General features: G+C 42.9%; 1 protein-coding gene across 1 annotated transcript in view; it reads left to right on the top strand.

The window, feature by feature from the left end:
• The window catches only part of grin3bb (glutamate receptor, ionotropic, N-methyl-D-aspartate 3Bb), a 104,804-nt gene that overhangs the window by 53,869 nt on the left and 23,649 nt on the right, over positions 1–27,286 (top strand). The window contains exons 3-5 of the mRNA XM_029708386.1: positions 15,568–16,208; positions 24,692–25,784; positions 25,913–26,058. Of these exons, the coding sequence (XP_029564246.1) occupies positions 15,568–16,208; positions 24,692–25,784; positions 25,913–26,058 (1,880 nt within the window). The remainder of the gene's footprint in view (positions 1–15,567; positions 16,209–24,691; positions 25,785–25,912; positions 26,059–27,286) is intronic.

Raw genomic sequence — 27,286 nt, 5'->3', positions numbered from 1 at the left:
AGTTCTGTCATACTTTCCAGGTCTATGCCCAACCAGTTCGAGCTTCTAATTAAAAATATTAATCTCTCCAGAAATAAGTCTCTCACTGTTGCCGCCTGTTATAGACCCCCCTCCGCTCCCAGCTGTGCCTTGGACACCATATGTGAATTGATTTCCCCCGATCTATCTTCAGAGTTCATTCTGTTAGGTGACCTAAAATGGGATATGCTTAACACCCCGGCCGTCCTACAATCTAGCTAGATGCCCTCAATCTCACACAAATCATCAAGGAACCCACCAGGTACAACCCTAAATCCGTAAACATGGGCACCCTCATAGATATTATCCTGACCAATTTGCCCTCCAAATACACCTCTGCTGTTTTCAATCAGGAACTCAGTGATCACTGCCTCATTGCCTGCATCCGTTATGGGCCCGCGGTCAAACAACCACCCCTCATCACTGTCAAACGCTCCCTAAAACACTTCTGCGAGCAGGACTTTCTAATCGACCTGGCCCGGGTGTCCTGGAAGGATATTGACCTCATCCCGTCAGTAGAGGATGCCTGGTTGTTATTTAAAAGTAATTTCCTCACCATCTTAAATAAGCATGCCCCTTTCAACAAATGTAGAACTAGAACAGATATAGCCCTTGGTTCACTCCAGACCTGACTGCCCTCAACCAGCACAAAAACATCCTGTGGCATACTGCACTAGCATAGAATAGTCCCCGCGATATGTAACTTTTCAGGGAAGTCAGGAACCAATACACAAAGTCAGTTAGGAAAGCAAAGGCTAGCTTTTTCAAACAGAAATTTGCATCCTGTAGCTCTAACTCCAAAATGTTCTGGGACACTGTAAAGTCCATGGAGAATAAGAGCACCTCCTCTCAGCTGCCCACTGCACTGAGGCTAGGAAACACTGTCACCACCAATAAATCCATGACAATCAAGAATTTCAATAAGCATTTCTCTACGGCTGGCCATGCTTTCCTCCTGGCTACCCCAACCCCGGCCAACAGCTCCCTGCAGCTACTTGCTCAAGCCTCCCAAGCTTCTCCACCCAAATCCAGATAGCGGATGTTCTGAAAGAGCTGCAAAACCTGGACCCATACAAATCAGCTGGGCTAGACAATCTGGACCCTCTCTTTCTAAAATTATCCGCCGCCATTGTTGAAACCCCTATTACTAGTCTGTTTAACCTCTCTTTCGTATCTTCTGAGATTCCTGAAGATTGGAAAGCTGCCGCGATCATCCACCTCTTCAAAGGGGGTGACACTCCAGACCCAAACTGTTACAGACCTATATCCATCTTGCCCTGCCTTTCTAAAGTCTTCGAAAGCCAAGTTAACAAACAGATCACTGACCATTTCGAATCCCACCGTACCTTCTCCGCTGTGCAATCCGGTTTCCGAGCTGGTCACGGGTGCACCTCAGCCACACTGAAGGTACTAAACGATATCATAACCGCCATCGATAAAAGACAGTACTGTGCAGCCGTCTTCATCGACCTGGCCAAGGCTTTCGACTCTGTCAATCACAGTATTCTTATCGGCAGACTCAACAGCCTTGGTTTCTCAAATGACTGCCTTGCCTGGTTCACCAACTACTTTTCAGATAGAGTTCAGTGTGTCAAATCGGAGGGCATGTTGTCCGGACCTCTGGCAGTCTCTATGGGGGTACCACAGGGTTCAATTCTCGGGCCGACTCTTTTCTCTGTATATATCAATGATGTCGCTCTTGCTGCGGGTGATTCCTTGATCCACCTCTACGCAGATGACACCATTCTGTATACATCTGGCCCTTCTTTGGACACTGTGTTAACAAACCTCCAAACGAGCTTCAATGCCATACAACCTTCCTTCCGTGGCCTCCAATTGCTCTTAAACGCTAGTAAAACTAAATGCATGCTCTTCAACCGATCGCTGCCCGCACCCGCCCGACTAGCGTCACTACTCTGGACGGTTCTGACCTAGAATATGTGGACAACTACAAATACCTAGGTGTCTGGCTGTAAACTCTCCTTCCAGACTCATATTAAGCATCTCCAATCCAAAATTAAATCTAGAATCGGCTTCTTATTTCGCAACAAAGCCTTCACTCACGTCGTCAAACATACCTTGTAGAACTATCCTACCAATAAAATTATCCTCATCGACTTCGGCGATGTCATTTACAAAATAGCCTCCAACACTCTACCCAACAAACTGGATGCAGTCTATCACAGTGCCATCCGTTTTGTCACCAAAGCCCCATATACCACCCACTACTGCGACCTGTATGCTCGTCGGCTGGCCCCCGCTACATAATCATCGCCAGACCCACTGGCTCCAGGTCATCTATAAGTCTTTGCTAGGTAAAGCTCTGCTTTATCTCAACTCACTGGTCACCATAACAATACCCACCCGTAGCACGCGCTCCAGCAGGTATATCTCAATGGTCATCCCCAAAGCCAACACCCTCTTTGGCCGCCTTTCCTTCCAGTTCTCTGCTGCCAATGACTGGAACGAATTGCAAAAATCGCTGAAGTTGGAGACTTATATCTCCCTCACTAACTTTAAGCATCAGCTGTACATAGCCCATCTGTAAATAGCCCATCCAACTACCTACCTCATCCCCATATTGTTTTTATTTACTTTTTTGCTCTGTTGCACACCAGTATTTCTACTTGGACATCATCATCTGCACATCTATCACTCCAGTGTTAATTTGCTAAATTGTAATTACTTCACTACTATGGCCTATTTATTGCCTTACCTCCTTACTTCATTTGTACACCCTGTATGTACATTTTTCTATTGTGTTATTGACTGTACTTTTGTTTATCCCATGTGTAACTCTGTTTTTTTTTTTTTTTTTTGCACTGCTTTGCTTTATCTTGGCCAGGCCGCAGTTGTAAATGAGAACTTGTTCCCAACTGGCCTACCTGGTTAAATAAAGGTGAAATAAAAAAAAAATTAAATCAGTTTTCAATGTTCCTATTTACAGAGGCACCCCATTCCAAACGCATCATAACTACGAGCGTCCGTGGGCGGATTGGGCTTGTTTGTGATTCACGACCTGAATTCATTTCCCCATAAAGGTGTTCTATTGGCCCTTATCACAGAGATGTATGCCGAGTGACAAATTGTAATTTGGCATAAGTAAGTTCATCCATCGATCTTCCGGCTGCCAAGGAAGCAATACAACACAAATCAGACTGCCAAAGGCCTTCACTTCGGCTGGATGTAGTGGCTGCAGACCTGATGCCATGCAGACGCTATAGCAGCATTACATAATTAATTCTAGTACAGTAGAGAGTGATATTGGACCATCCATCATGTGTTTGGCTTGGTCCCTGTCCATTTGGTGATGACAGGCAGAACTTGTCACCTGCAAATGTCAGGCCTTGAATGACATTCCAAATGAATGATTTAAGGACATTGGTCAGGATTTGGGCTTAAAATAAATGTATATTTGGTGTAGTTGTAGCTAGCTAAGGTTGTTTACGATGAGTTAGTAACCGCATTGACACCCTTTTCTATTTCCGTAGAGCTCTCGTGTCAAACACCTGTCTCCAAAAATGTTGCGGTGTCTTCAGTTGTGGTCACATTTAGCGATTGTGACACACCTTCTATGCATATTCACTTTCCATGCATACAGTATTCTGTTCAATGTGTCATCATGTCCAACGTGAATGTCAACATTCTGAATGGCTTTCCCCAATATTTATATTATCTACTATGCAAAGAGCCTTAGCCCCATCCTATTCCAGCCGTACTCCTATGCTAGTAGCTAATTTATTAGTAGCATTCTGGTGCCAAGTGAAAAGCTTGTTTGAATTCCGTGTTTGCCCAGCCTATACTGATAGGTTTGCTTAGCCATTGTAAATCTCCTCAGCAAGCTGTGTAATTGGACAAACGTTGAGTATTGACTATTTCTCCCAATATGACCTCAACCCAGCTTAACATAATGAGAGGGCCATGACATGTAAACATGAGGATGACTGTGTTTGTGGTTTGGCCATAAAGAACAAAGTCTTTACTGAATAAAGAAAAATGGCCTCTTAGTTGAATGGTTAAGATGTTGGGTTGGCCAGAGACCTAGGTTTTATCCCTTCGGCTACATTGGCAAGATGTTAATAGCAAACAGATGTGGATGTTTGGGCTTTGTGTCCCTCTCACACAACGAGCGCGCTCGTTCTCGTTGTGTGTGAGTGAGGGAAACACCTGCTGAATCTTCTTTTACCTCTGTCCCACTCAATACCCCGGGTATATGACTTGGCTACAATAGCTGACACGATCTCCACTTTTTATTATCCTATTACCATGGAATACCAACATCTCTTTAAATCTCAGAGACAGTTTGTTTCCGATTCCGGATTAATTTCATAAAGTGATTACTGTAAGCCATTTTCAACACCACCATCAAGTACGTGATGTTATTACAAAAGACACCATGGTTGGAATTTCAAATTGAACTTGAATAATATTTTTTTTCGAGGGGGCACTTGAGGGGCTGACGGCCCCTCCCCCTGCTCAAACTAGAATCGAGATGATACTTCCGGGATCGACAAAAATGCAGGGGGAGTCCCTTGTTTTACCCACAAGTGCCTATAGTGGAAAATATTGCAGAGTGCACCTTTAAAAATGATAATGTGAAGACTGTGCAATACACATTTTGCAGCATTTCAAATTCGTATACTTTTTTTCTGTTCTTGCAAAGGCTCAATGCTCATGGTGTCAGGTGTTCAGAGCTTGTTGTATTTTGCAGTGTAATGATTTTATGGATTCAAGTGTGACCGCTCGGCATGGGCCTCCAAGACCTTTGTATAGTACCCCCAGAACCTCAGGATTACCTGTTCATTACCTCGTCTCTGAACAGAGCGCCTCGCTTAATATGGAGGCTGGATGGCCATCCCTCTCCTGTTAATGTCCCAGTCACCACTAATCCCCTATGGCAGCCAATTTAAAACACCCTGCCTTGATATTGCCTATGACTTTCTGCACCGGACAGATAAACACAGTCATTTACATGTACAATCGGGCTCGCAGCTCAGCGCAATACCAGCTACAGTGCCTTCAGAAAGTATTCACACCCCTTTACTTTTTCCACATTTTGTTGTGTTACAGCCTGAATTTAACATGTATTAAATTGAGATTTTGTGTCACTGATCTACACACAATACCTCATAATGTCAAAGTGGAATTTTGTTTGTGGACACTTTTTTAAATTAATAAAGAAATAAAAGCTGAAATGTCTTAAGTCGAAAAGTATTCAACCCCTTTGTTATGGCAAGTTCAGGAGTAGAAATGTGCTTAACAAATCGCATAATATATTGCATGGACTCATTTCGTGTTCAATAATAATACAATTATCTGTAAGGTCCCTCAATTAAGTAGTACATTTCAAGCACAGATTAAACCACAAAGGCCAAGGTGGTTTTTCAATGCCTTGCAAAGAAGAGCACTGTTTGGTAGATGTGTAAAAATAAATTAAACTCAGACGCTGAATATCTCTTTGAGCATGGTGAAGTTATTAGGCTTTGGATGGTGTATCAATACACCCAGTCATTACAAGGATACAGGCCATCTTCCTAATTCAGTTGCATGAGAAGAAGAAAACTGCTCAGGGATTTCATCATGAGGCCAATGGGGAGTTTAGAACAGTTACAGAGTTTAATGCTTGTGATATGACAAAATTGAGGATGGACAAACAACGTTGTAGTTATTCCACAATATTAACCTAAATGACAGAGTGAAAAGAAGGAAGCCTGTACAGAATACAAATATTCCAAAACAAGCATATTGTTTGCAACAAGGCACTTAAGTAATACTGCAAAAAACGTGGCAAAGCAATCAACTTTATATCCTGAATTCAAAGCGTTATGTTTGGGGCAAATCCAATCCAACACATCACTGAGTACCACTCTTCATATTTTTAAGCAGGGGGGTGGCTGGATCATGTTATGGGTATGCTTGTCATCGGCAAGAACTACGGAGAGTTTTTTGGATAAAAAGAAACAGAATTGTCACGACTTCCGCCGAAGTCGGCCCCTCTCCTTGTTCGGGTGGCGTTCGGCGGTCGACGTCACCGGCTTACTAGTTACCACCGATCTATGTTTCCCTGTTCGTTTGGTTTTGTCTTAATTATACACACCTGTTTCATATTCCCTGATTATGTTCATTATTTAACCCTCTGGCTTTCCTGTTTGTCTTGTCCGTGATTGTTTCCTGTTTTGTAGTTGTTGGAGGTGTTTCTCCCAACTATGTTTTATTACTGTGGGAGAAGTTTTATTATGGTTTTGAGTAAACACGTTTTGTTGGCACTCATCCCTGTGTCCTGTGCCTGACTCCAATACTTCTCCTAAAGAAAGCATTACAAGAATACAGCTATAAGCACAGGCACAATTCTATACGAAAACCTGCTTCAGTCTGCTTTCCAACAGACACTGGGAGATGAATGCACCTTCCAGCAGGAATATAACCTAAAACTCAAGGTCAAATCTACACTGGAGTTGCTTACCAAGAGAACATTGAATGTTTTGGAGTGGCCTAGTTACAGTTTTGACTTAAATTGGCTTGAAAAATCTGCGGCAAGACTTGAAAATGGCTGTCTAGCTATGATCAATAATCAACTTGACAGAGCTTGAAGAATTAAACAAATAATAATGGGCAAATATTGTACACTTCAGATGTAATCAAAGGTGCTTCTACAAAGTATTGACTCAGGGGTGTGAATACTTATGTAAAGGAGATACTGTATTTCTGTATTTCATTTTCAATACATTTGCTAAAATGTCTAAAAACATGCTTTTACTTTGTCATTATGGGGTATTATGTGTAGATGGTTGACAAGGGGTATGAATTATTTTGGAAGGCAGTGTAAACAAGACTGCCTCTCTCAGAAAACCCACACTTGTCTCCTCAGTTCTCTGGAATGTATTTTTTTGGGGCGAGAAACATGTCCATAGCAGAATGCATTCTGGGGTTTTCATTGTCATGTTTGAGGATAACAGCAGTGCAGCAAGAAACTACTGAGTTTGTTTGCACTTCCTCTGCTAGAAATGACTCCCTAACCAGTCAATCTCATATCAGATTCAGAAAACTGTAATTATTTTAAATCAGAAAAATCTCTCAGCAGTAAGAAAATACAGTTGTCATTTACTTTGTTCGTGTTCTTATCTTTTATTATTTCTTAATGGTGTTTTATTGTCGAGAGGGAACCTGCGAGGTACCGTTCTGTTGGACAGTGTATACTATGTGTATCCTGTACATACGACTAATGAAACTTGAAACTATATCAGATCATGTTTATTTTAGTATTTGTGGTTGCACATCATGCATGTTTGGAAATGAGTTGCATAAGCAAACTAAGAAGCCAAGAAAGAGATAGGAAAGACATTTCTCTCATATTGCATTTTTAATATTTAATATTGTATGTGCATTTCTAGTCTAGCTATGGCCAGAAGGCTGAGCCAACACAAGTTTTTGAGTCTGGCTCAAGAGAATAGTGCATTCCTAAGATTAAACATGGTCTGCCAATACTAAATAGGTTTGTTCCAATTCTTTATAGTCTTTTATATGAATTCAGTTTTACCTCAGCTGTAAAAGGCTTACTGCTGTTCTCTTCCAATGTTCCACATGAGGTTTTCTTCTCTTATCATTATTGTAAATTTTTGTTTCCTGTCAAAGACGTCAAGGTCCATCAGTTCTGCCCGTCTTCTCTTTTGTCTTCGCTCCAGTCAGGTTTGAACCTTCCTAGTGTCTCTATGCTACTTCTCATTCACAGAAGACTAATGTAATGTTACTGTTTCATAAAATAGCAGCGATGTTGGAGAAAGTAACATTGCTTTTTCTCACCACCTGCTTGCTCGTGAGGGTTGGCCTTAAAGTCACACTTCTCAATCTGTCCTCACCCACTTTGAGCAACTTTTGTTTGTAAACTAAGTGGCGGGTCTTGGTGAATGTAACTGCCCGTGTTTGTTGAACTCTGTGGTAACCAATTTATTCATTTGTTGATTGAATGGTAACTGCCACCTCATCTGTGGCGTGGCTTTAACAAGGGGTTTCACAGATTTGATCGTCTTTTCACAATAAGGATGTGCAAAGGCAGCTCAATAGTATTTCTGATTGAGGTGATTTGTAGATCAGATTTCTATGCAGCACCTGTCTCAGACCGACCAACATGAACTACCAGCACCTTTCTACAGTTCTACCGTTTTTTTTAGCTAGGCTTGTTTAAGAGAAGCTAATCAAACTGCTAGTCTGTATGCCCTGGAGTCTAGCCTAATCTGCTCAATGCATTTTGTACCGGAGAGATGACTTAAGAGTTTTCACCACATTACACGACTGGTTTTAAATCCCTCTTATGGATTCCATCATTGACGAGAAAATCGCCAGATGGAGCCCTCTGGAATATAATTTGTTCTATGTTATTATCGTGATGTTACTACTCTAACATGATCTAATGCTACATTTGTCATGATGAGCAATCTCTCTAGAAATGGCTTTTATGGTAGTCGTACAGATATAGGATCTTCATTTGAGACAGTTTGCTACAGCAGGAAAAGTATCCTTCAGAAGCAGGAAATTTGAATTATTATGTGGATTATAAATAATGGACATTTTTGTAGGGGTTGGTACATTTTTCATAAGGGGAAAATCATGTCTGAAATTTAAAAGTGGAAATTACAAACTTCAGAAGCCTTTTTAAACCTAAAATAGACTAAGTAAAACATGTCCTGCAACAGGGTAATCAACGTAAGATCTTATATCTGTAGATAACAATGACTTGAGTGGCCATAGTTTCAGAAAAGGACTATATGGAACGGGTTGATATTGTTATGCTGTGGTAGCTGGCAAGATTCCACACGTGAAATTATAGGCCCACGTAGGCACATTCCATCTGAGATATTACTCCTTTCTGAAAAGGATGAACATTCACAAAGAAACCAATTAATAAAGCCTAAACTCAGATGAGAAGCATCTCTACTGTTGCATATTCCCTGTTTTTCATATTCAGGTCACGCTCACTTGGGTTTGAGTGATCTGTAGAGTACTGTGGAAGTTCTTAGCTATAGGCCTGAACTTGACAATGCACTTGGCTAAACTATTATAAGGCAGATAAACACTTGAAATGTAGAATACATTCAGGTTTGTGCTGAGTAGAGGAGTCTGTATTAGACACAAAGCCCACTGTCTATCAGAACCTCTTTCTTTTTTAGAAGTCAAATGTGTTTGAAGGCTCCAAAGTGAGGCCAGAGTTCCTGGATGGGTCATTTGCAGGTTGCTCTTTGGCTACATACTGTAAACCTATATCTCGCGTGAGTGCAGAGTGATCGGTATGAGGGATATGACATTGGTCAGATAGGCTCCAGTCAGCAAAACATAACATAACACCCCCTTTCTTTGTGACAATCAGGTGACGTCCCCGGAGCAAGCCGGAAACTAGACATACAGTTGAAGTCGGAAGTGTACATACACCTTAGCCAAATACATTCAAACTCAGTTTTTCACAATTCCTGACATTTAATCCTAGTAAAAATTCCCTGTCTTAGGTCAGTTAGGATCACCACTTTATTTTAAGAATGTGAAATGTCAGAATAATACTAGAGAGAATGATATATTTGAGCTTTTATTTCTTTCATCACATTCCCAGTCAGACAGAAGTTTACATACACTCAATTGGTATTTGGTAGCATTGCCTTAAAATTGTTTAACTTGGGTCAAACGTTTCAGGTAGCCTTCCACAAGCTTCCACACAATAAGTTGGGTGAATTTTGGCCCATTCCTCCAGACAGAGCTGGTGTAACTGAGTCAGGTTTGTAGGCTTCCTTGCTCGCAGACGCTTTTTCAGTTCTGCCCACAAATATTCTATGGGATTGAGTTCCGGGCTTTGTGATGGCCACTCCAATACCTTGACTTTGTTGTCCTCAAGCCATTTTGCCACAACTTTGGAAGTATGCTTGGGGTCATTGTCCATTTGGAAGACCCCTTTGTGACCAAGCTTTAACTTCCTGACTGATGTCTTGAGATGTTGCTTCAATATATCCACATAATTTTCCTGCCTCATGATGCCTTCTATTTTGTGAAGTGCACCAGTCCCTCCTGCAGCAAAACACCCCCACAACATGATGCTGCCACCCCCGTGCTTCACGGTTGGGATGGTGTTCTTCCTTGAAATACATCCACAGGTACACCTCCAATTGACTCAAATTATGTCAATTAGCCTATCAGACGCTTCTAAAGCCATGACATCATTTTCAGGAATTTTCCAAGCTGTTTAAAGGCACAGTCAACTTAGTGTATGTAAACTTCTGACCCACTGGAATTGTAATACAGTGAATTATAAGTGAAATAATCTGTAAACAATTGTTGGAAAAATGACTTGTGTCATGCACAAAGTAGATGTCCTAACCGACTTGCCAAAACTATAGTTTGTTAACAAGAAATTAGTGGAGTGGTTGAAAAAGGAGTTTTAATGACTCCAACCTAAGTGTATGTAAACTTCCGACTTCAACTGTACATCCAGGGCACCATGACACAACATCCCAAGAACGTCCGAAAAACATCCTCTGGGATGTCCCTGGGACAAACCAAGAACTAGACAAAACCTCCAGGGCACCGTGACACAACATCCCATGGTGTCCTAAAAACAACCTCTGGGACATCCCCGGGACAAACCGGGAACTAGACAAAATCTCCAGGGTACAATGACACAACATCCCAAAAATGTCCTAAAAACAACCTCTGGGACGTCCCTGGGACAAACCGTGAATTAGGCAAAACCTCCAGGGGGACCATGACACAACATCGTAAGAATGTCCTAAAAACATCTTCGGGGAAATCCCCGGGACAATCCAGGAACTAGACAAAACCTCATGAACAATGACACAACGTCCTGACCACTTTAGACAACCATTTTGTGATGTTCCGGGGAAGTCCTAATGACGTATTTTTGTTTGCAGGGATACTCCTTCTGACATGACGTTATGATTCCTGCCTCAACTCTGAATGACCTCCACCTGTACGATTCTATCAAACATGAATAAATGAAAAATAAAAATGGTTGCGGTATTAAAAAAAAAATAATCATAGTACAGAGAATAAATAGGAGCCTTGGGTGCTCCACCTCACTCACCTCTATTCCATATCTATCTGAACTCTGTCCTTTCCTTAGGGCTGGATTTACTCAGCCTTCACACCAGTGCACAGTTTCTGCCTGCTATATTCCTATTCCACAGGTTATAAAATATATCAGTTTGAACCAAGGGTAAAACAAGTGTTGGGAGACAGATAAGATCCTAAGGTAAAGTGTAAACAAAGGGAGGTTCATGGTTCTCTATATTCGGGGGGTAACAAAACAGAAGCGGTTCAACTAAAGATAAAACAAGGATATTGGGGGAGGGATAAGATCTAAAAGGAAAGGGTAGATAAAAGACAGTCATGTTTTTATCTTTGTCATTTATTTCCTTTTGAAAAAGACGGGAGCAAACTTTGCATAGGTGCAAACACTTACAAGTGTCCTCTAGTCTACTTCCCATTCACTATATTCTCCTCCTGTCATCATCAGTATTAGAATGAATTACACAGTGACTCCTGGGGGTGCTCTTGAAATAGTTGGCTGTATCAACATAAGAATGTGTAACTCTTATTGTGATGCACACCTTCATATACTTAATGTTAATGTCCGGATTTGTGATGGAGGTACCCAGAACCCCCTGGGTCACAATTATGACTGCCCCGCTGTCTGTTAGTCAAATGTTAGAGAAAGATTTTTGGCTGCTGCCATGTGGTAAAGGAATTGGGACAGAATCTTAAAATCTTCATTCCCTCAATTTCCCTTTTCCATTTATTTCCATTTCCAGGACTAAGAAAGATTGGATTCTAAATGGATCCTGTCATTCTGTGGTCACCCACTATTTCGGTCTCTCTTTTCTTCTCCCTTTGGAGTTCCAGGTTCCAATCAAACACTATGAGATGATGTCCTTGTCCTTTTGTCCTCCCTCAGGCTATTGGAGCCATTAGTTACCCTTGTTGACCTCTGTGTGCTCTGAGAGTACCTCCATAATGCACCTCTACATTGTCATTTACAAACGGCTTTGCAAGACAGTAAGAACTCACATACGGTATACTCCTGTGGTCTCAGTGAGGTGTTATTGAGGGTTTTCATTGAATTGGTGACGGGCTGGGTTTAGTGCATCTGTGAAAAGGATAATTACATTGTAAATAAATCTATTCGCATGGGGTGAGAAATAATGCCGGATATTTGATTGAATCAACCAACGTCCAGGATTTTTCTAAATCACGAACAAGCTTTCCATTCAACCTTTTTATGCGAGTCAAGTACATTGTATGTATGTAAAATTAATTATGCGAGGAATGTTGTGGAAACGCTTTTATGCGCAAAAATGGATATAATAAGCATCATATCGAGTCCCACGATGATATGTTGTGTGGTCCTCCCACTACGACTGGGAAGCATGTCGTTTATTTCGCTACAGATTAAATACATTTTGATGAATTTCACAGGGTGGTGAAAGTGCAAGGTGATGCGCTTGATGCTCCTTTTCAATAAATATCGAGGGTCTTGTTCTGGTAACATGATCATCGATGCTTGGCTGCCATTTGAGAAATACAAATTATCTTGCATAATAATGTCATTTTATACGTGCACTCTAGCCAACAGAGTTTAAAATGCGAGTGTGCTCTATTTAACTTGTATTTTTTTTATTCGGTACATTGGAATTCAACAGCTAAATATATTTGTATGTGCACTATGTCATCACACATAGTCTTTTATCCGCAACAAGTCAATTTGATAGAAACATCTCTGGTAGGAAAATGCGCATATTGAAAATCTGTCGCCAATTGGATTTAAATCAGGCATCAGAGGCTTTTTTAAACTGTACTACATCCAGCTTGGTGAAGATATGGTTGAGATGTGGCACAAATAACGATAATCCTCCCCTTTTATTTGGAGGCAACTGTCAGTGTGATGGTATCCTTTTCTGACTAAGAGGATTGGTTTGGTAGTTATAATAAATTATATAATAAACACCCCTCACACGGCTTTGGCGAAAACTGGCACAAAAGGTACGTATGAATATTCATAAGAAGTAAGATGCTTTGATGACAGTATTTTTGGTTGTGTGCCATGTGTATGTCATTGTCAAGTCTGACTAACGGACACAATAGTTGATAGTAAGCTGTGATTTTGAGCTTTAGCTCATCAAAAGGTGGAGAATCTGAACACCATTCTTTCTAAGGGCCAACACAACCCACAAGAAGAGAAGAAATGTCGAGATGATAGAAAGAAAGTCATATTCTTTTAACAAGTATGTTAAAAAAAAAGAGGTGCACAGTACACTTCAAAGTGAACTACAGACACATTTATGACCTTTTTGTTCACTCTGTACTTGTTGTTCACTCTGTACTTGGAGCTGCCCAACCTTGGTCTAGAGGGTTTCCCACCCCTGCTCTAGAGGGCAACATCAGTCTATTCAAATCAAATGTTATTGGTCACATACACATGGTTAGCAGATGTTATTGTGAGTGTAGCGAAATGCGTATGCTTCTAGATCCGACAGTGCAGCAGTATCTAACAGGTAATATCTAACAATTCCACAACAAAACCTAATACCTAACAAATTCCACAACAAAACCTAATACACACAATCTAGTAAAGGAATGGGATGAGAATATATAAGTATAAAATATATGGATGAGCAGTGACAGAGCGGCTACGATGCAATAGATAGTAAAGAATAGATTGTGAAGGATACAGTATACATTATATACATATGAGATTAGTAATGCGAGATATGTAAACATTCTTAAAGTGGCATTATTAAAAGTGACTAATGTTCCATTTCTTAAAGTGGCCAATGATAATAAGTCTGTAGGTATGCAGCCACCTCTCTGTGCTAGTGATGGCTGTTTAACAATCTGATGGCCTTGAGATAGAAGCTGTTTTTCAGTCTCTTGGTCCCAGCTTTGATGCACCTGTACTGACCTCGCCTTCTGGATGTTAGCGGGGTGAACAGGCAGTGGCTCGGGTGGTTGTTGTCCTTGATTATATTTTTTGCCTTCCTGTGACGTCAGGTGTTGTAGGTGTCCTGGAGGGCAGGTAGTTTGCCCCCGGTGATGCGTTGTGCAGACCGCACCACTCTCCCACAAGGAGAGCCTTGTGGTTGTGGGCGGTGCAGTTGCCGTACCAGGCGGTGATACAGCCTGATAGGATGCTCTCAATTGCGCATCTGTAAAAGTCAGTGAGGGTTTTCGTTTACAAGCTACATTTTTTTCAGCCGTCTGAGGTTGAAGAGGCGCTGTTGTGCCGCCTTCACCACACTGTCTGTGTGCGTGGACCATTTCAGTTTGTCAGTGATATGTACACCGAGGAACTTAAAAACTTTCCACCTTCTCCACTGCTGTCCCGTCGACGTGTACACAGGGGGGTGCTCCCTTTGCTGTTTCCTGAAGTCCACGATCAGCTCTTTTGTTTTCCTCTATGCCACGGGAGGAGCTGAATACAAAGCTACTTCTCCCTCAGTTGCAGGAGAAACAAAGCCTTGATCTCTCTATCTGGAGCAGAAGAATACTGAAACTTTTGATGAGCGTCATTGAAATGCTTTGTGGATGCTGCCTGCAAACATACGTGTATCTAACGTTTACCTAACTTTTCCTCTGACGCACTGGTCCCATTGACTGGGTCCCATGTGGCTCAGTTGGTAGTGCATGGCGGCTTGCAACACCAGGGTCGTGTGTTCGATTCCCATGGGGGAGCAGCACACAAAAAAAGTATGACAATGTATTCACTCACAACTGTAAGTCGCTCTGGATAAGAGCGTCTGCTTAATGTAATGTTTGAGGTTGTCAGAGAGAGGAGAACACGAACGGAGACCCACAAACACAAGGGGGAACCCGACGAGACAAAGCATGAATTGCAATTTGTGCGTTTAATCTCTCCTGTTGCGCTTGCTGCAGCAGAGCAAATTAGCAGCATGTCAGGGAGGGTTATGAAGACGGGTAGCCTGGCTATGTGGCGGTAATCAAAGGCTTTTGAAACAGATGGATTGAAATCAGCACTTTCATCTGTTGATATTGCTTTTTGAGTCAAAGTGTGACTAAGGAGAGCATAAGCTCAAAGTTTTGTTTAATGAAAAAGGGATTATAAAGATAACCATTTTTAAAGATAACATTTTTTCTCCATCCTTTAACATACAGAGGGCATTTGAATTTGAGTCAGTGAGTCGAGTTGTAGTCTCTCCGAAAATATTTCACCGAATAATTTGTTTTGGTTCTTATATCCAGCTTGATCTATTTTCCTTTTTGAAAATGAAGCCTTCATAATGCATTTTATAAGCCCTACATTGATGGTTCACAACTCATTTATAAGCAAATGTCATACTGAAAAGAGTGTAAAGTCAATAGAGTATGTAGGTTGCTCTGCCAAATGTAACATAACCACTATGTCATACCCTCACTGTGCTTTACAAAGGGTGAGCAATGCTATCTTTGATTATAGCAACTGCGTGACTCATGCTCCAGTCCTTTTCTTCAGATCTGACAATCTTCTTATTCTGTCTCTCTCTCTCTATCTCCTCCCAGAACCGCTTCCACTTGCAGATGGTTACGCGGATCCCCCCGTCAGGCCTGTCAGAGCTGCTGCTGACTATCCTCCAGCGGAGCGGCTGGCAGGAGGGCATGGCTGTGCTGTGCCAGGGCTGGGAGGAGGCTGGCCTGCTGGAACTACTGGAGCTCCAGAGCCGCCTTGGCTGGGGCGCCACCCGCTGGCACCTCCGAGCCCTCCTCAACCTCACCCGGGCCGTGCCCACAGAATCCGAAATCCAGGACTTCCTTTCGGAACACTTCCGGGGCCAGGGGCCAAGTCAGATCCTGCCACCGGCCGCGGTGCTGCTGTTCGGGGCCGACCCGGAGTGTGCAGCGGCGGTGCTGCGGAGTGCCCAGGACTTGGGGCTTACGCTGCCCACAGTGCACTGGGTGCTGGGCTACCCGCTGAGCCCCGACACCCTGCACTCCATCGGCCTGCCCCTGGGGCTGCTAGCCTACGGTGAGGTGGAGCGCAAGCCGCTGGACTTCTACATCCGCGATGCGCTGCAGCTGGTGGGCCAAGCTGTGGCAGCAGCCACAGTGGTGCGTCCCGACCTGGCGCTCATCCAGAACATGGTCAACTGCTACGACAAGCCCAACAAGCACGAGGTGCCATCGTCCGGACAGTACCTCGCCAGGTAAAGCTGGTTTACTTTTAACCTTTCACTCACAAAGTCTCTGGAGGTTTGAAGGATTATTTTACACACATACACACACTCACATTAAGTTTGAGATCACTTTATTGGTCAATTGCACACAGCGTCCAACTGAAATTTGACTTCCGCTTTTAACCCAACCCCTCCGAAAGACACATAAATACACAGGATTTGGAGAGGTGTGGGGTGCTGCCACACTGGGCACCCAGAGAGCTGTTGTTGTGGGGGGTTAAGTGCCTTGCTCAAGGGCACAACGGCAGACAATTGCATCTAGGATTTAATACCAGCAACCCTCCGATTGCCAGCTCTCTTCCTACCAGATTTTTCCCGTCGGACACGGGATTCGAACCGGTTGCTGGCTTGCTTCTCTAACCGCTGGGCTACCTGCCGCATACATATATATTGTACATACAGTGCCTTCAGAAAGTATTCAGACCCCTTTACCTTTTCCACATTTTGTTACGTTACAGCCTTACTCTAAATTGGATTAAATAAAAAATGTTCCTCAGCAATCTACACAGAATACCCCATAATGACAAAGCGAAAACATGTTTAATTTGTTTTGCAAATTTATTAAATATTGAAAACAAAAATACCTTATTTACATAAGTATTCAGACCCTTTGCTATGAGACTTGAAATTGAGCTCAGGTGCATCCTGTTTCCATTGATCATCCTTGAGATGTTTCTACAACTTGATTGGAGTCCACCTGTGCTAAATTAAATTGGTTGGACATGATTTGGAAAGGCACACACCTGTCTATATAAGGTCCCACAGTTAACAGTGCATGTCAGAGCAAAAACAAAGCCTTGAGGTCGAAGGAATTGCCAGTAGAGCTCTGAGACAAGATTGTGTTGAGGCACAGATCTGGGGAAGGTTACCAAAACATTTATGCAGCATTGAAAGGCCCCAAGAACACAGTGGCTTCCATCATTCTTAAATGAAAGAAGTTTGGAACCACCAAGATTCTTCCTAGAGCTGGCCGCCCGACCAAACTGAGCAATCGGGGGAGAAGGGCATTGGTCACAGAGGTGACCAAGAACCCGATGGTCACTCTGACAGAGCTCTAGAGTTTCTCTGTGGAGATGGGAGAACCTTCCAGAAGAGCAGCACTCCCCCAATCAGGCCTTTATGCTACACTCTAAAAATAAAATGTTCCTGGAGTATACTTTAGGGGTTTAGGGGAACCCCTATAAGTTATTCTAAGTATCCCCTTTTAATGGATCCTCAAAGAACGTTTTGAAGAACGTGTTGAAGAACGTTTTGAGGTTCATTTTTGAACTACCCCCCGTTATTATTAATGATAACAATATGCATAACAGCAACACAATATTTTAGTTCTCAGTGTTTATTATGATTTTAGTGGCAAAAATCCAAATATGAGGTAAAGGCCGAGCAGAGCCCCAAGTCCAATGGCTATATCCTCTGCCGTGTTGATGTTCTCCGTTTAAAAAAATATATTAAAAAAATTGGTCACATGCACATATTTAGCAGATGTTATTGTGGGTGTAGCAAAATGCTTATGTTCCTAGCTCCAACAGTGTAGTAGTAGCTAACAATTCACAACAATACACACATCTAAGAGTAAAAGAATGCAATTAAGAAATATATAGATATCAGGACGAGCAATGTTGGAGTGGCATTGACTAAATACAGTAGAATAGAATACAGTATATACATATGAGATGAGTAAAGCAGTATGTAAACATTATTAAAGTGACTAGTGTTCTATTATTAAAGTGACCAATGATTCCATGTCTATGTACATAGGGCAGCAGCCTCTAAGGTGCAGGGTTGAGTAACTGGGTGGTAGCCGGCTAGTGATGGCTATTTAACAGTCTGATGGCCTTGAGATAGAAGCTGTTTTTCAGTCTCTCGGTCCCAGCTCTGATGCACCTGTACTGACCTCGCCTTCTGGATGATAGTGGGGTGAACAGGCCGTGGCTCTGGTGGTTGATGTCCTTGATGATCTTTTTGGCCTTCCTGTGACATCGGGTGCTGTACGGGGCAGTCCGTGTGCCCCCAGTGATGCGTTGGGCAGATCGTACCACCCTCTGGAGAGCCCTGCGGTTCCAGGCGGTGCAGTTGCCGTACCAGGCGGTGATACAGCCCGACAGGATGCTATCAATTGTGCATCTGTAAAAGTTTCTGAGGGTCTTAGGGGCCAAGACAAATTTCTTAATCCATAGCCAGTATGATTTTGCAGTGCATGGTGATCGAACAGGTTTCTTGTTATATTCATCCGAGGTGTAGGGAGGGTGGAGTCTCTCAATCCCCAAAAATGTAATTAACAAAACATGGTTTTCATACACATACCTTGTCCATAATGTAGAGGCCTATGGGATATTCATTGAATAGGTAAGGGAGGATGGTAAATGTGCGTAACATACAAATACCAATTGACATACCTTTCTATGCCTCCTTGTCTTTACAACCTGCAGACACCAAAGTGAGCAGTTCAGTCATCTGCACCCAATACAGCTAGCCTTCAACATATTCTTATAGCCTACATATGCGTAGCTCTTTGTTGATTAATATCCACTGAATTGTGTCCATTTTCTATTTTTAGAAAGATTTTCACAAATATGAAAAGATAGATGGTATCACCATAAAACAATATTAATTTAGATCATACAAGGGACAAACCTTACCTTAAATTGAGGAGATCTTTACATATTTCAGTTAAGAGCCTGCACCTGCTGTTCTTTCAAATTAAAATCCAACTGTTTAAGTTTGGCAGTTAGGTTCCTGCAAGAACCCACACCAACTAAGGAGGTTCCTCGATGAACCCCACCTCCCACCTCCTATGGAAGAACCTTTTGGGGGCCATTTTCAGTGCCAGGAACCATAAGGTACTTAGAAGAACCTGTGTTGAACCCATAAGTGTAGATTGGCCAGACAGAAGCCACTCCTCAGTAAAAGGCACATGACAGCCCGCTTGGAGCTTGACAAAAGGCACCTAAAGACTCTCAGACCATGAGAAACAAGATTCTCTGGTATGATGAAACCAAGATTGAACTCTTTGGTCTGAATGCCAAGCGTCACGTCACGTCTGGAGGAAACCTGGCACCATCCCTACGGTGAAGCATGGTGGTGGCAGCATCATGCAGTGGGAATGTTTTTCAGCGGCAGGGACTGGGAGACTAGTCAGGACCGAGGGAAAGATGAACGGCGCAAAGTACAGAGAGATAATTTATGAAAACCCGCTCCAAAGCACTCAGGACCTCAGACTGGGGCAAAGGTTCACCTTCCAACAGGACAACGACACTAAGCACACAGCCAAGACAACGCAGGAGTGGCTTCAGGATAAGTCTCAATGTCCTTGAGTGGCCCAGCCAGAGCCCAGACTTGAACCCGATCGAATATCTCTGGAGAGACCTGAAATTAGCTGTGCAGCCACGCTCCAAATCCAACCGGACAGTGCTTGAGAGAATATACAGAGAAGAATGGGAGAAACTCCCCAAATACAGGTGTGCCAAGCTTGTAGCATCATACCCAAGAAGACTCGAGGCTGTAATCGCTGCCAAAGGTGCTTCAACAAAGTACTGAATAAAGGGTCTGAACACTTAATTCATAAAAAAAAAAAAAAAAAAAAAAATGTATAAAACCTGTTTTTGCTTCGTCATTATGTGTAGATTGTGTAGATTAAATTGTTTTTCTTCATCAATCAATTTTAGAATAAGGCTGTAAATGTAACAACATGTGGAAAACGTCAAGGGGTCTGAATACTTTCCAAATGCACCGTGCATACGTACATACATACGTACTCTTACATCTCCTCCTTTTAGCCAAGTTGTGTCTGAATATAGTGCTTTTGGGTCCATATTATTATAATGGACTTGGTAAGTGCTGTAGACAGTTGAGTAGTGGTTCTTTCCCAGTGTTTGCACGAGTCTGCAAATAGGCCTATCTCTTGCTGAGGTCAGACTGCTAGTCACCCCTAACCACAGAGCAGCTCCTCCAAACACAGCGATAGATGCAGCCTCCTGTGTATGGAGAGAGGCTAGAGTTTGTTTGTACACACATGCATACATATACACATACACACAGACAGATACTCACACACGCACGCACACACTTAACTCTCTCTCACACACACATACACACAGACAGATACTCACACACACACTCTCTCCCTTCCTGTCTCACACACACACACACACACACACACACACACGTGGGTGTGCACCCAGCTGGAATACAAACATGAAGTGGAGGAGGGTAGAGCTTTAAGCTTTATTCATGAGTTCCAGTCAGTTGCCTCCCCAATAGGGGAGCCAGCCAGGCAGGCAGGCTTCCTTATCAAAAGAGCCCACAGCCCTTTCTGCCTCTCAGTGGCTCAGAGCAGAGCGACAGCAGCACACAGCTTTACACCCGCTGTATCTGCCACGGACCAGAGTAACAACAGCCGCGCAAGCTAGCCATGCAGACAGTGTCTCAGCACAAAAACACAATAGGATAAGCTACAATTGGGCCCAATTGTACCCCGACTCAGCTAAAACATGTTGGAGAAAAATAATATAGTGGAAATGATGAAGGAAATAAGTGGTGGCGGCCGGACTGCTAGAGTACTGGTGTATCACATTTATTCATTGGCGTAAAAAGGCAAGCCATTTTCCCGTGGTGAGCAGTAAGCAGTAAGCTTCAGGAGTGGGGTTTGTTGCCTGGGGCTTCAACACAGAGGAGAATGATTACAACATTACGGCGTCTCCGCGAATGAGAAACATTTTGGAAATCACCCCATTATAACTATATTCAGTTCTACCAAGTCATTTAAGAGGGCCATCAAATTCATGGGATTGCACCGGGTGCCTAGTGCCTAGTAAAGATCGACGATGTCGAGCTCACGACGACGTTTTGCTCAAGAACAACTCCATGATGAAGTGTCATAATCATGATGGCACTTAGACACATAACAGAACAGCTATTAGAGAGAAGAGGGCTTCGGGGGAGGAAGGAATGGAATATGAGAGAAATACACGAGGGATGGTAGTGAGTAAAGAGAGGAGCAGTAGAGATACCCAAAAGGTACAGGTTGGGGTGGGGCTTTTAAGTAATTACAACCTCTACCTACTGGTAAAGAGAAACACATAGCCTTTCAATGTAATGATGTAATGGCATTCAGCTCCTTTTCCCTTGTGGGACTGAGGAGAAGGAGGGGAGGTGGAGGGCTATATAGGCTGAGATAGGGAGAAATTAAATACCTAATGGTATGGAGCCAAATTACCTTTTTCTGATTCATCCATCCCTCCGCCTTTTGCTTTTCGATGGAAGGAGTTCAGCAGCAGTCACGCGGTGCCACCTCAGTTATTAATGGCCGCACACATTCCTCATGACTCAACATGACTGTCACAACTGCCCTTAGCCAATGGGATTGGCTGGATCTGAATTTCCTGAAGTGACCCCTTCGCTAGGCTAAGCTAAACCCATATGCCGTAACTAATTGGAGGGCTAACCACTAGGGGCTAATGTTTCGCTAAACATAGATCCGAGGCAGACATTTTGTCAAATCTACGTGGATTTGAAAAATTCATCAGCTGTTGTTTTGAGGGAGAAATTTCAACCCGATGATTGTTATTATTGTAACCAATTTTCAACTTAGACAAACCATGTATAAAATATGTTGAATTTGTACCTTTACACTACACTAAAGCCCCATACACTACCCACCATTGCGACCTGTACGCTCTCGTTGGTTGGCCCTCGCTTCATATTCGTTGCCAAACCCAAAAGTCTCTGCTAGGTAAAGCCCCGCCTTATCTCAGCTCACTGGTCACCATAGCAGCACCCACTTGTAGCACACGCTCCAGCAGGTATATCTCACTGGTCACCCCCAAAGCCAATTCCTCCTTTGGTCGTCTTTCCTTCCAGTTCTCTGCTGCCAATGACTGGAACGAACTGCAAAAATCTCTGAAGCTGGAGACTCATATCTCCCTCACTAGATTTAAGCACCAGCTGTCAGAGCAGCTCACAGATCACTGCACCTGTACATAGCCCATCTGTAAACAGCCCATCTATCTACCTACCTCATCCCCATACTGTATTTATTTATTTATCTTGCTCCTTTGCACCCCATTATCCCTTCTTGCACATTCATCTTCTGCACATCTACCATTCCAGTGTTTAATTGCTATATTGTAATTACTTCGCCACCATGGCCTATTTATTGCCTTAGCTCCCTTATCTTACCTCATTTGCACTCACTGTATATAGACTTTTTGTTTTCTTTTGTTCTACTGTATTATTGACTGCATGTTTTGTTTATTCCATGTGTAACTCTGTGTTGTTGTATGTGTCGAATTGCTTTGCTTTATCTTGGCCAGGTCGCAGTTGCAAATGAGAACTTGTTCTCAACTAGCCTACCTGGTTAAATAAAGGTGAAATAAAAAAATAAAAAACCTTTGAAACAATTTCAGATGTTCAACATTATACCATCTATAAAACAAACAAAAAAACAATAGGTTGGGCAGCACCTCCTATTGGAGAGTTGATCTACAGCAATTCATTTGGTCTCCCATCCAGGGTTTTAACCAAGCCCAGCTTTTAATTGTGTCACTGACTACTACCAATATGCTATCGTGAGAATGATTGTTGAGAGACGTCTTAATAACTAAATATATTCAATGTTGCTATCGTAGTCATTCCTAAAGGTAGGCTTAACAGAGCACAAGACACGTCTATCCAGGCAGAAGACACATCTCCTTCAAATGTTGATATTTGGTTGCGTTGACAACCAAACACAATTCAAAATCCAGTTTGTCTACGAATGAATTATTGATATGTTGGATTCACGTCTCCATCTCAACCAAATATCAAAGTTAAAGAATAGGACTAAAATAAAATCAAACTTTAAATTCACTTTAACAAATGACCTGGATCAAATAAAATCTAACTTTATTTAAAGTACAATTTAAAGTTTGATTAGATTAGATTTAGTACTATTCTTAAACTTTTGGGGGGTTGAGATGGAGACGTGAATCCAACATATCAGTGATTCATTGTGTTTGGTTGACAAGGCAAACAAATATCAACACTTGAAGGAGTTGTATCTTCTGCTTGGATAGTTCCATCTGTGCCACTGACTTAGTCTGGTTTTAATTCAAGTTTGTCTTCAAATTAATCATTGATATGTTGGATTCACGTCTCCATCTCAACCAAAAATCTAAGTTAAAGAATAGGACGAAATCAAATCAAACTTCAAATGCACTTTAACATTGATTCTTATTTGAGATGGAGATGTGAATCCAACATATCAATGATTAATTTGAAGGCAAACTTAAATAAATAAATGATTCATTTGTAGATAAACTGGAATTTGTTGACACCCAAACAATTCAATATCGTCTCCAACTAAACCAAAAATCTAAGTTAAAGAATAGGATTAAGCCATTGGCTCAGATGAAACTATCCTCCATTGTCAACCAAACACAATTCAATCATCTTTTTCTAATACAGTAAATAGCCTAAAGTTAAGGCTATCTTACAAACTAATGTAACAGTATTTATTCAACATTTTGAGGTTAGACTAATGTAACTATAAATGTCTTCTTATGTAATCATAGAAAGCGTGCATGTTCAATATAGCATGCAAATGTAGCAGATCTTCCCAACTGCCATAATAATCAGTGCAGAGTCTTGAACAGCATTGATCAACTTGCACGATGTACAGTCATTTAAAGAAATCAAATATCAGACATTGTATTCCCATTTAAACTTTGTTGTGCTTTTAAAAAGGTTGAAAGCGCAGCCAACACATTTAGATGACATTAAACCAAAAATCAGACATTGTTCTTCCATTGGAATTTGGTTTTACTTTTAAAATGGTAGAAAGCATAGGGATAACACATTGGGAATTCAACAAACTTCTGGCTGTCTTTTTGAGTGTGCGAAGAAAGTTTGAAATCTCATTGTTCAATGTCTCAACCAAATAGGACCTACATTTCCATATAGAAAGGATGTGGCGTGCCCCGTGGGACACTACATTTTTTCTTGACAAAGCTGAGCCTAGAGTTTACAGTCTGTGAGGAAGCCCAAAGTGTACCAGTCAGAAAACAGCTAATCCTAGCCACGGGAAACCATCTAACTGTCAGTCAGGGTTGTGATGATGCGCTGTTGGCCTTGCTGCAGGTGCAGGATGGATTCATTTGGCTTCAATAGATGCCAATCCGGGTTTTGACATGTTGTACTACAGTACTGGTGTCTGTCTAGACTGTGCTGCAGGTCAGATGTGTCACTGTCTGCTATGCAGTTCACTGTCCATCCATTTTGTACAATAAGTTTGAACCTGTACAGTCTGACTCACTATCCCTCTGGCAAGAAGCGATTGGAGTCCATACATGCCCCTCCCCCCACCATAAGAAATTATCTATGGGAAACACTGGTGATTTATTATGCGCTGGCTTCAGACTCTCACAAGTGCATGCAATAAATAGCCTGAATCTAACGTGATCTCCTCTGGCCCATAGATTCCTGTCTAACACGTCGTTCTCAGGGCTGACAGGGCCGGTGTCGGTGCAGAGGAACCTATCGCGGGTTCTCACCTCTCAGCGCTTCCACATCTGGAGCCTGCGGCGGGATGCGGTGGGCCAGCCCACCTGGGTGACGGTGGGCAGCTGGGAGGGGGGCCGCCTGAAGGTGGAGGACCAGAGCCTTTGGCAGGGTCCCAATGGCAAGGGCCACGACCGGGGGGAGGGCCAGAGGAGTGGGGGCCGGTGGCAGCCAGGCATGCCTGTGGCAGACAGCCGGGTGCGGGTAGTTACCCTGGTGGAGCACCCCTTTGTATTCACGCGGGAAGTCGATGAGGACGGGAACTGCCCGGCGGGACAGTACTGCCTGGACGCAGGGACGAACAGCTCGGACATGCTGGAGAGCTACTTCAGCGAGCGTGCCTCGGGAAACTCTACCTTCCTGCCCACGGACTTCAGTAAGTGTTGCTACGGATACTGCATTGACCTGCTGGAGAAACTGGCCGAGGACTTGCGCTTTGAGTACGACCTGTACATCGTGGGTGACGGGAAGTATGGAGCGTCGAAGAGCGGCCGCTGGACAGGGCTGGTGGGTGACCTGCTCAATGGCGTGGCTGACATGGCCGTCACCTCATTCAGCATTAACTCAGTGCGTAGCCGCGTCATCGACTTCACCTCGCCCTTCTTCTCCACCTCGCTAGGCATCCTGGTGCGCAGCAAGGACACAGCGGCGCCCATTGGCGCCTTCATGTGGCCCCTTCACTGGTCCATGTGGGTGGGTATCTTCGTGGCACTGCACATCACCGCCCTCTTCCTCACCCTCTACGAGTGGAAAAGCCCTTTTGGCATGACGCCACACGGACGCAACCGCCTGCGGGTCTTCTCCTACTCGTCAGCGCTCAACCTGTGCTACGCCATCCTGTTCGGCCGCACGGTCTCCAGCAAGACTCCTAAGTGCTGGACGGGTCGGTTTCTGATGAACCTGTGGGCCATCTTCTGCCTGCTGGTGCTGTCCAGCTATACAGCCAACCTGGCCGCCGTCATGGTCGGCGAGAAGACCTTCGAGGAGCTCTCGGGGATCCACGACGCCAAGGTGAGACCCACACTTAATGGTTATTTTAATGTCTGTAATTATTTGTTTTGATTATTAACTCTTTCCTCTCTCTCTCCCCCATCCCAATCTCCCTCTCTTCCCCTCTCCCTCCCTCTTTTCCTCCCTAGCTCCACCACCCGTCCCATGGTTTCCGGTTTGGCACGGTGAGGGAGAGCAGTGCCGAGGAGTACATGAAGAAGAGTTTCCCAGAGATGCACGAGTACATGAGGCGCTACAATGAGCCCACCACACCTGATGGAGTGTCCACCCTCAAGTAAGAGATCAAAACATATACAACCCCACTCCTGGAGGACTACAGGGTGTGCAAGATTTGTTCCAGGCCTACACTCACATACCCATTTCAGCTAATCAAGGTCAAGTAGGTTTCCAAGAGTAGGATTGGCCACAGCACCCCTGCTCTATAGCCAAAGAAATGCTATTTATTTAACTAGGCAAGTCATTTAAGAACAAATTCTTATTTACAATGACGGCCTACCGGTGAACAGTGCCTTGTTCAGGGGCAGAACAACAGATTATTACCTTGTCAGCTTGGGGATTCAATCCAGCTCTAACCACTAGGCTACCTGCCACCCCAAATTCTTGTGAGTGTTTATAAGGGTTGTTGAAGTTATTTGTCTAGAGGTGGATAAAGTAGAACACAGAGGAGATAGACACTTTCTCTTTCTACTGTCAAGAAACAGTTTTGAATTCTTTCTGTCTTCCTCTCTCCCTCCTACGGGAGAAGTGTTTGTTGTGGTTCTCAGACAAAGGTCTGTCATCCATGCAGACAGAAGAGAAAGGCAAAGGGAGAGGAGAGCCCAGTGGTATTGCTTCAAAAAAAGATGAAATGTGAAAGGGAGCAAACACAAACAAAATGGCTCTCTTCACAGGGTTGAACTTCAGGTGGATGACAGAGGTTATAGTTCAATTCAAACGAGGAGAGAGAAGACAGCTGGCATTTGAGCTTGTGTGTGTGACTGTGTGGAATGTGTATCCACCTATCTTTGCTTTGTTAGATCTTTTGACTATGCTAGCCAGTAGCCATATACAGATATTTTTTTGTATTGTGTTGCAAATACTTACTTAAGGGTAAATCCATTTGAATTCCATTTGAATTCACTTTTTGACAGCACCCCTTTTTATTTGAACGAATCCTTCTATACGTATTTACCCATTATAGAAGTGGCCAGAAAGTGAGTTTTTGGATCTGAATGCCAAAACATTGAAGAGATAAAGGTGCTCAAAGATTACCTATTTTGCATTCCCCACCATACCATGAGACATCCATTTCTTCATCACTGGAAAAGATAAACAGTTGAGATTGATATCAGTTAAAAATGTACAAACAAGGTTGTCAAACAACTTTGTAATTTGTTGAAAATATATATATATATAAAAAAAGTGTATTTTTTTTACCTTAAACGTAAATTATTTAAAAACGAATAAACTTCTTTTTTTTCATATTCGCATATGTTGTTGCTTAGACCATATTATACATCATC

The sequence above is a fragment of the Salmo trutta genome, chromosome 22 (assembly GCF_901001165.1).
Source record: "Salmo trutta chromosome 22, fSalTru1.1, whole genome shotgun sequence".
Lineage (NCBI taxonomy): Eukaryota > Metazoa > Chordata > Actinopteri > Salmoniformes > Salmonidae > Salmo > Salmo trutta.
The sequence above is the reverse complement of the archived record's forward strand: the minus strand, read 5'-3'. Positions and strand labels throughout refer to the sequence as shown.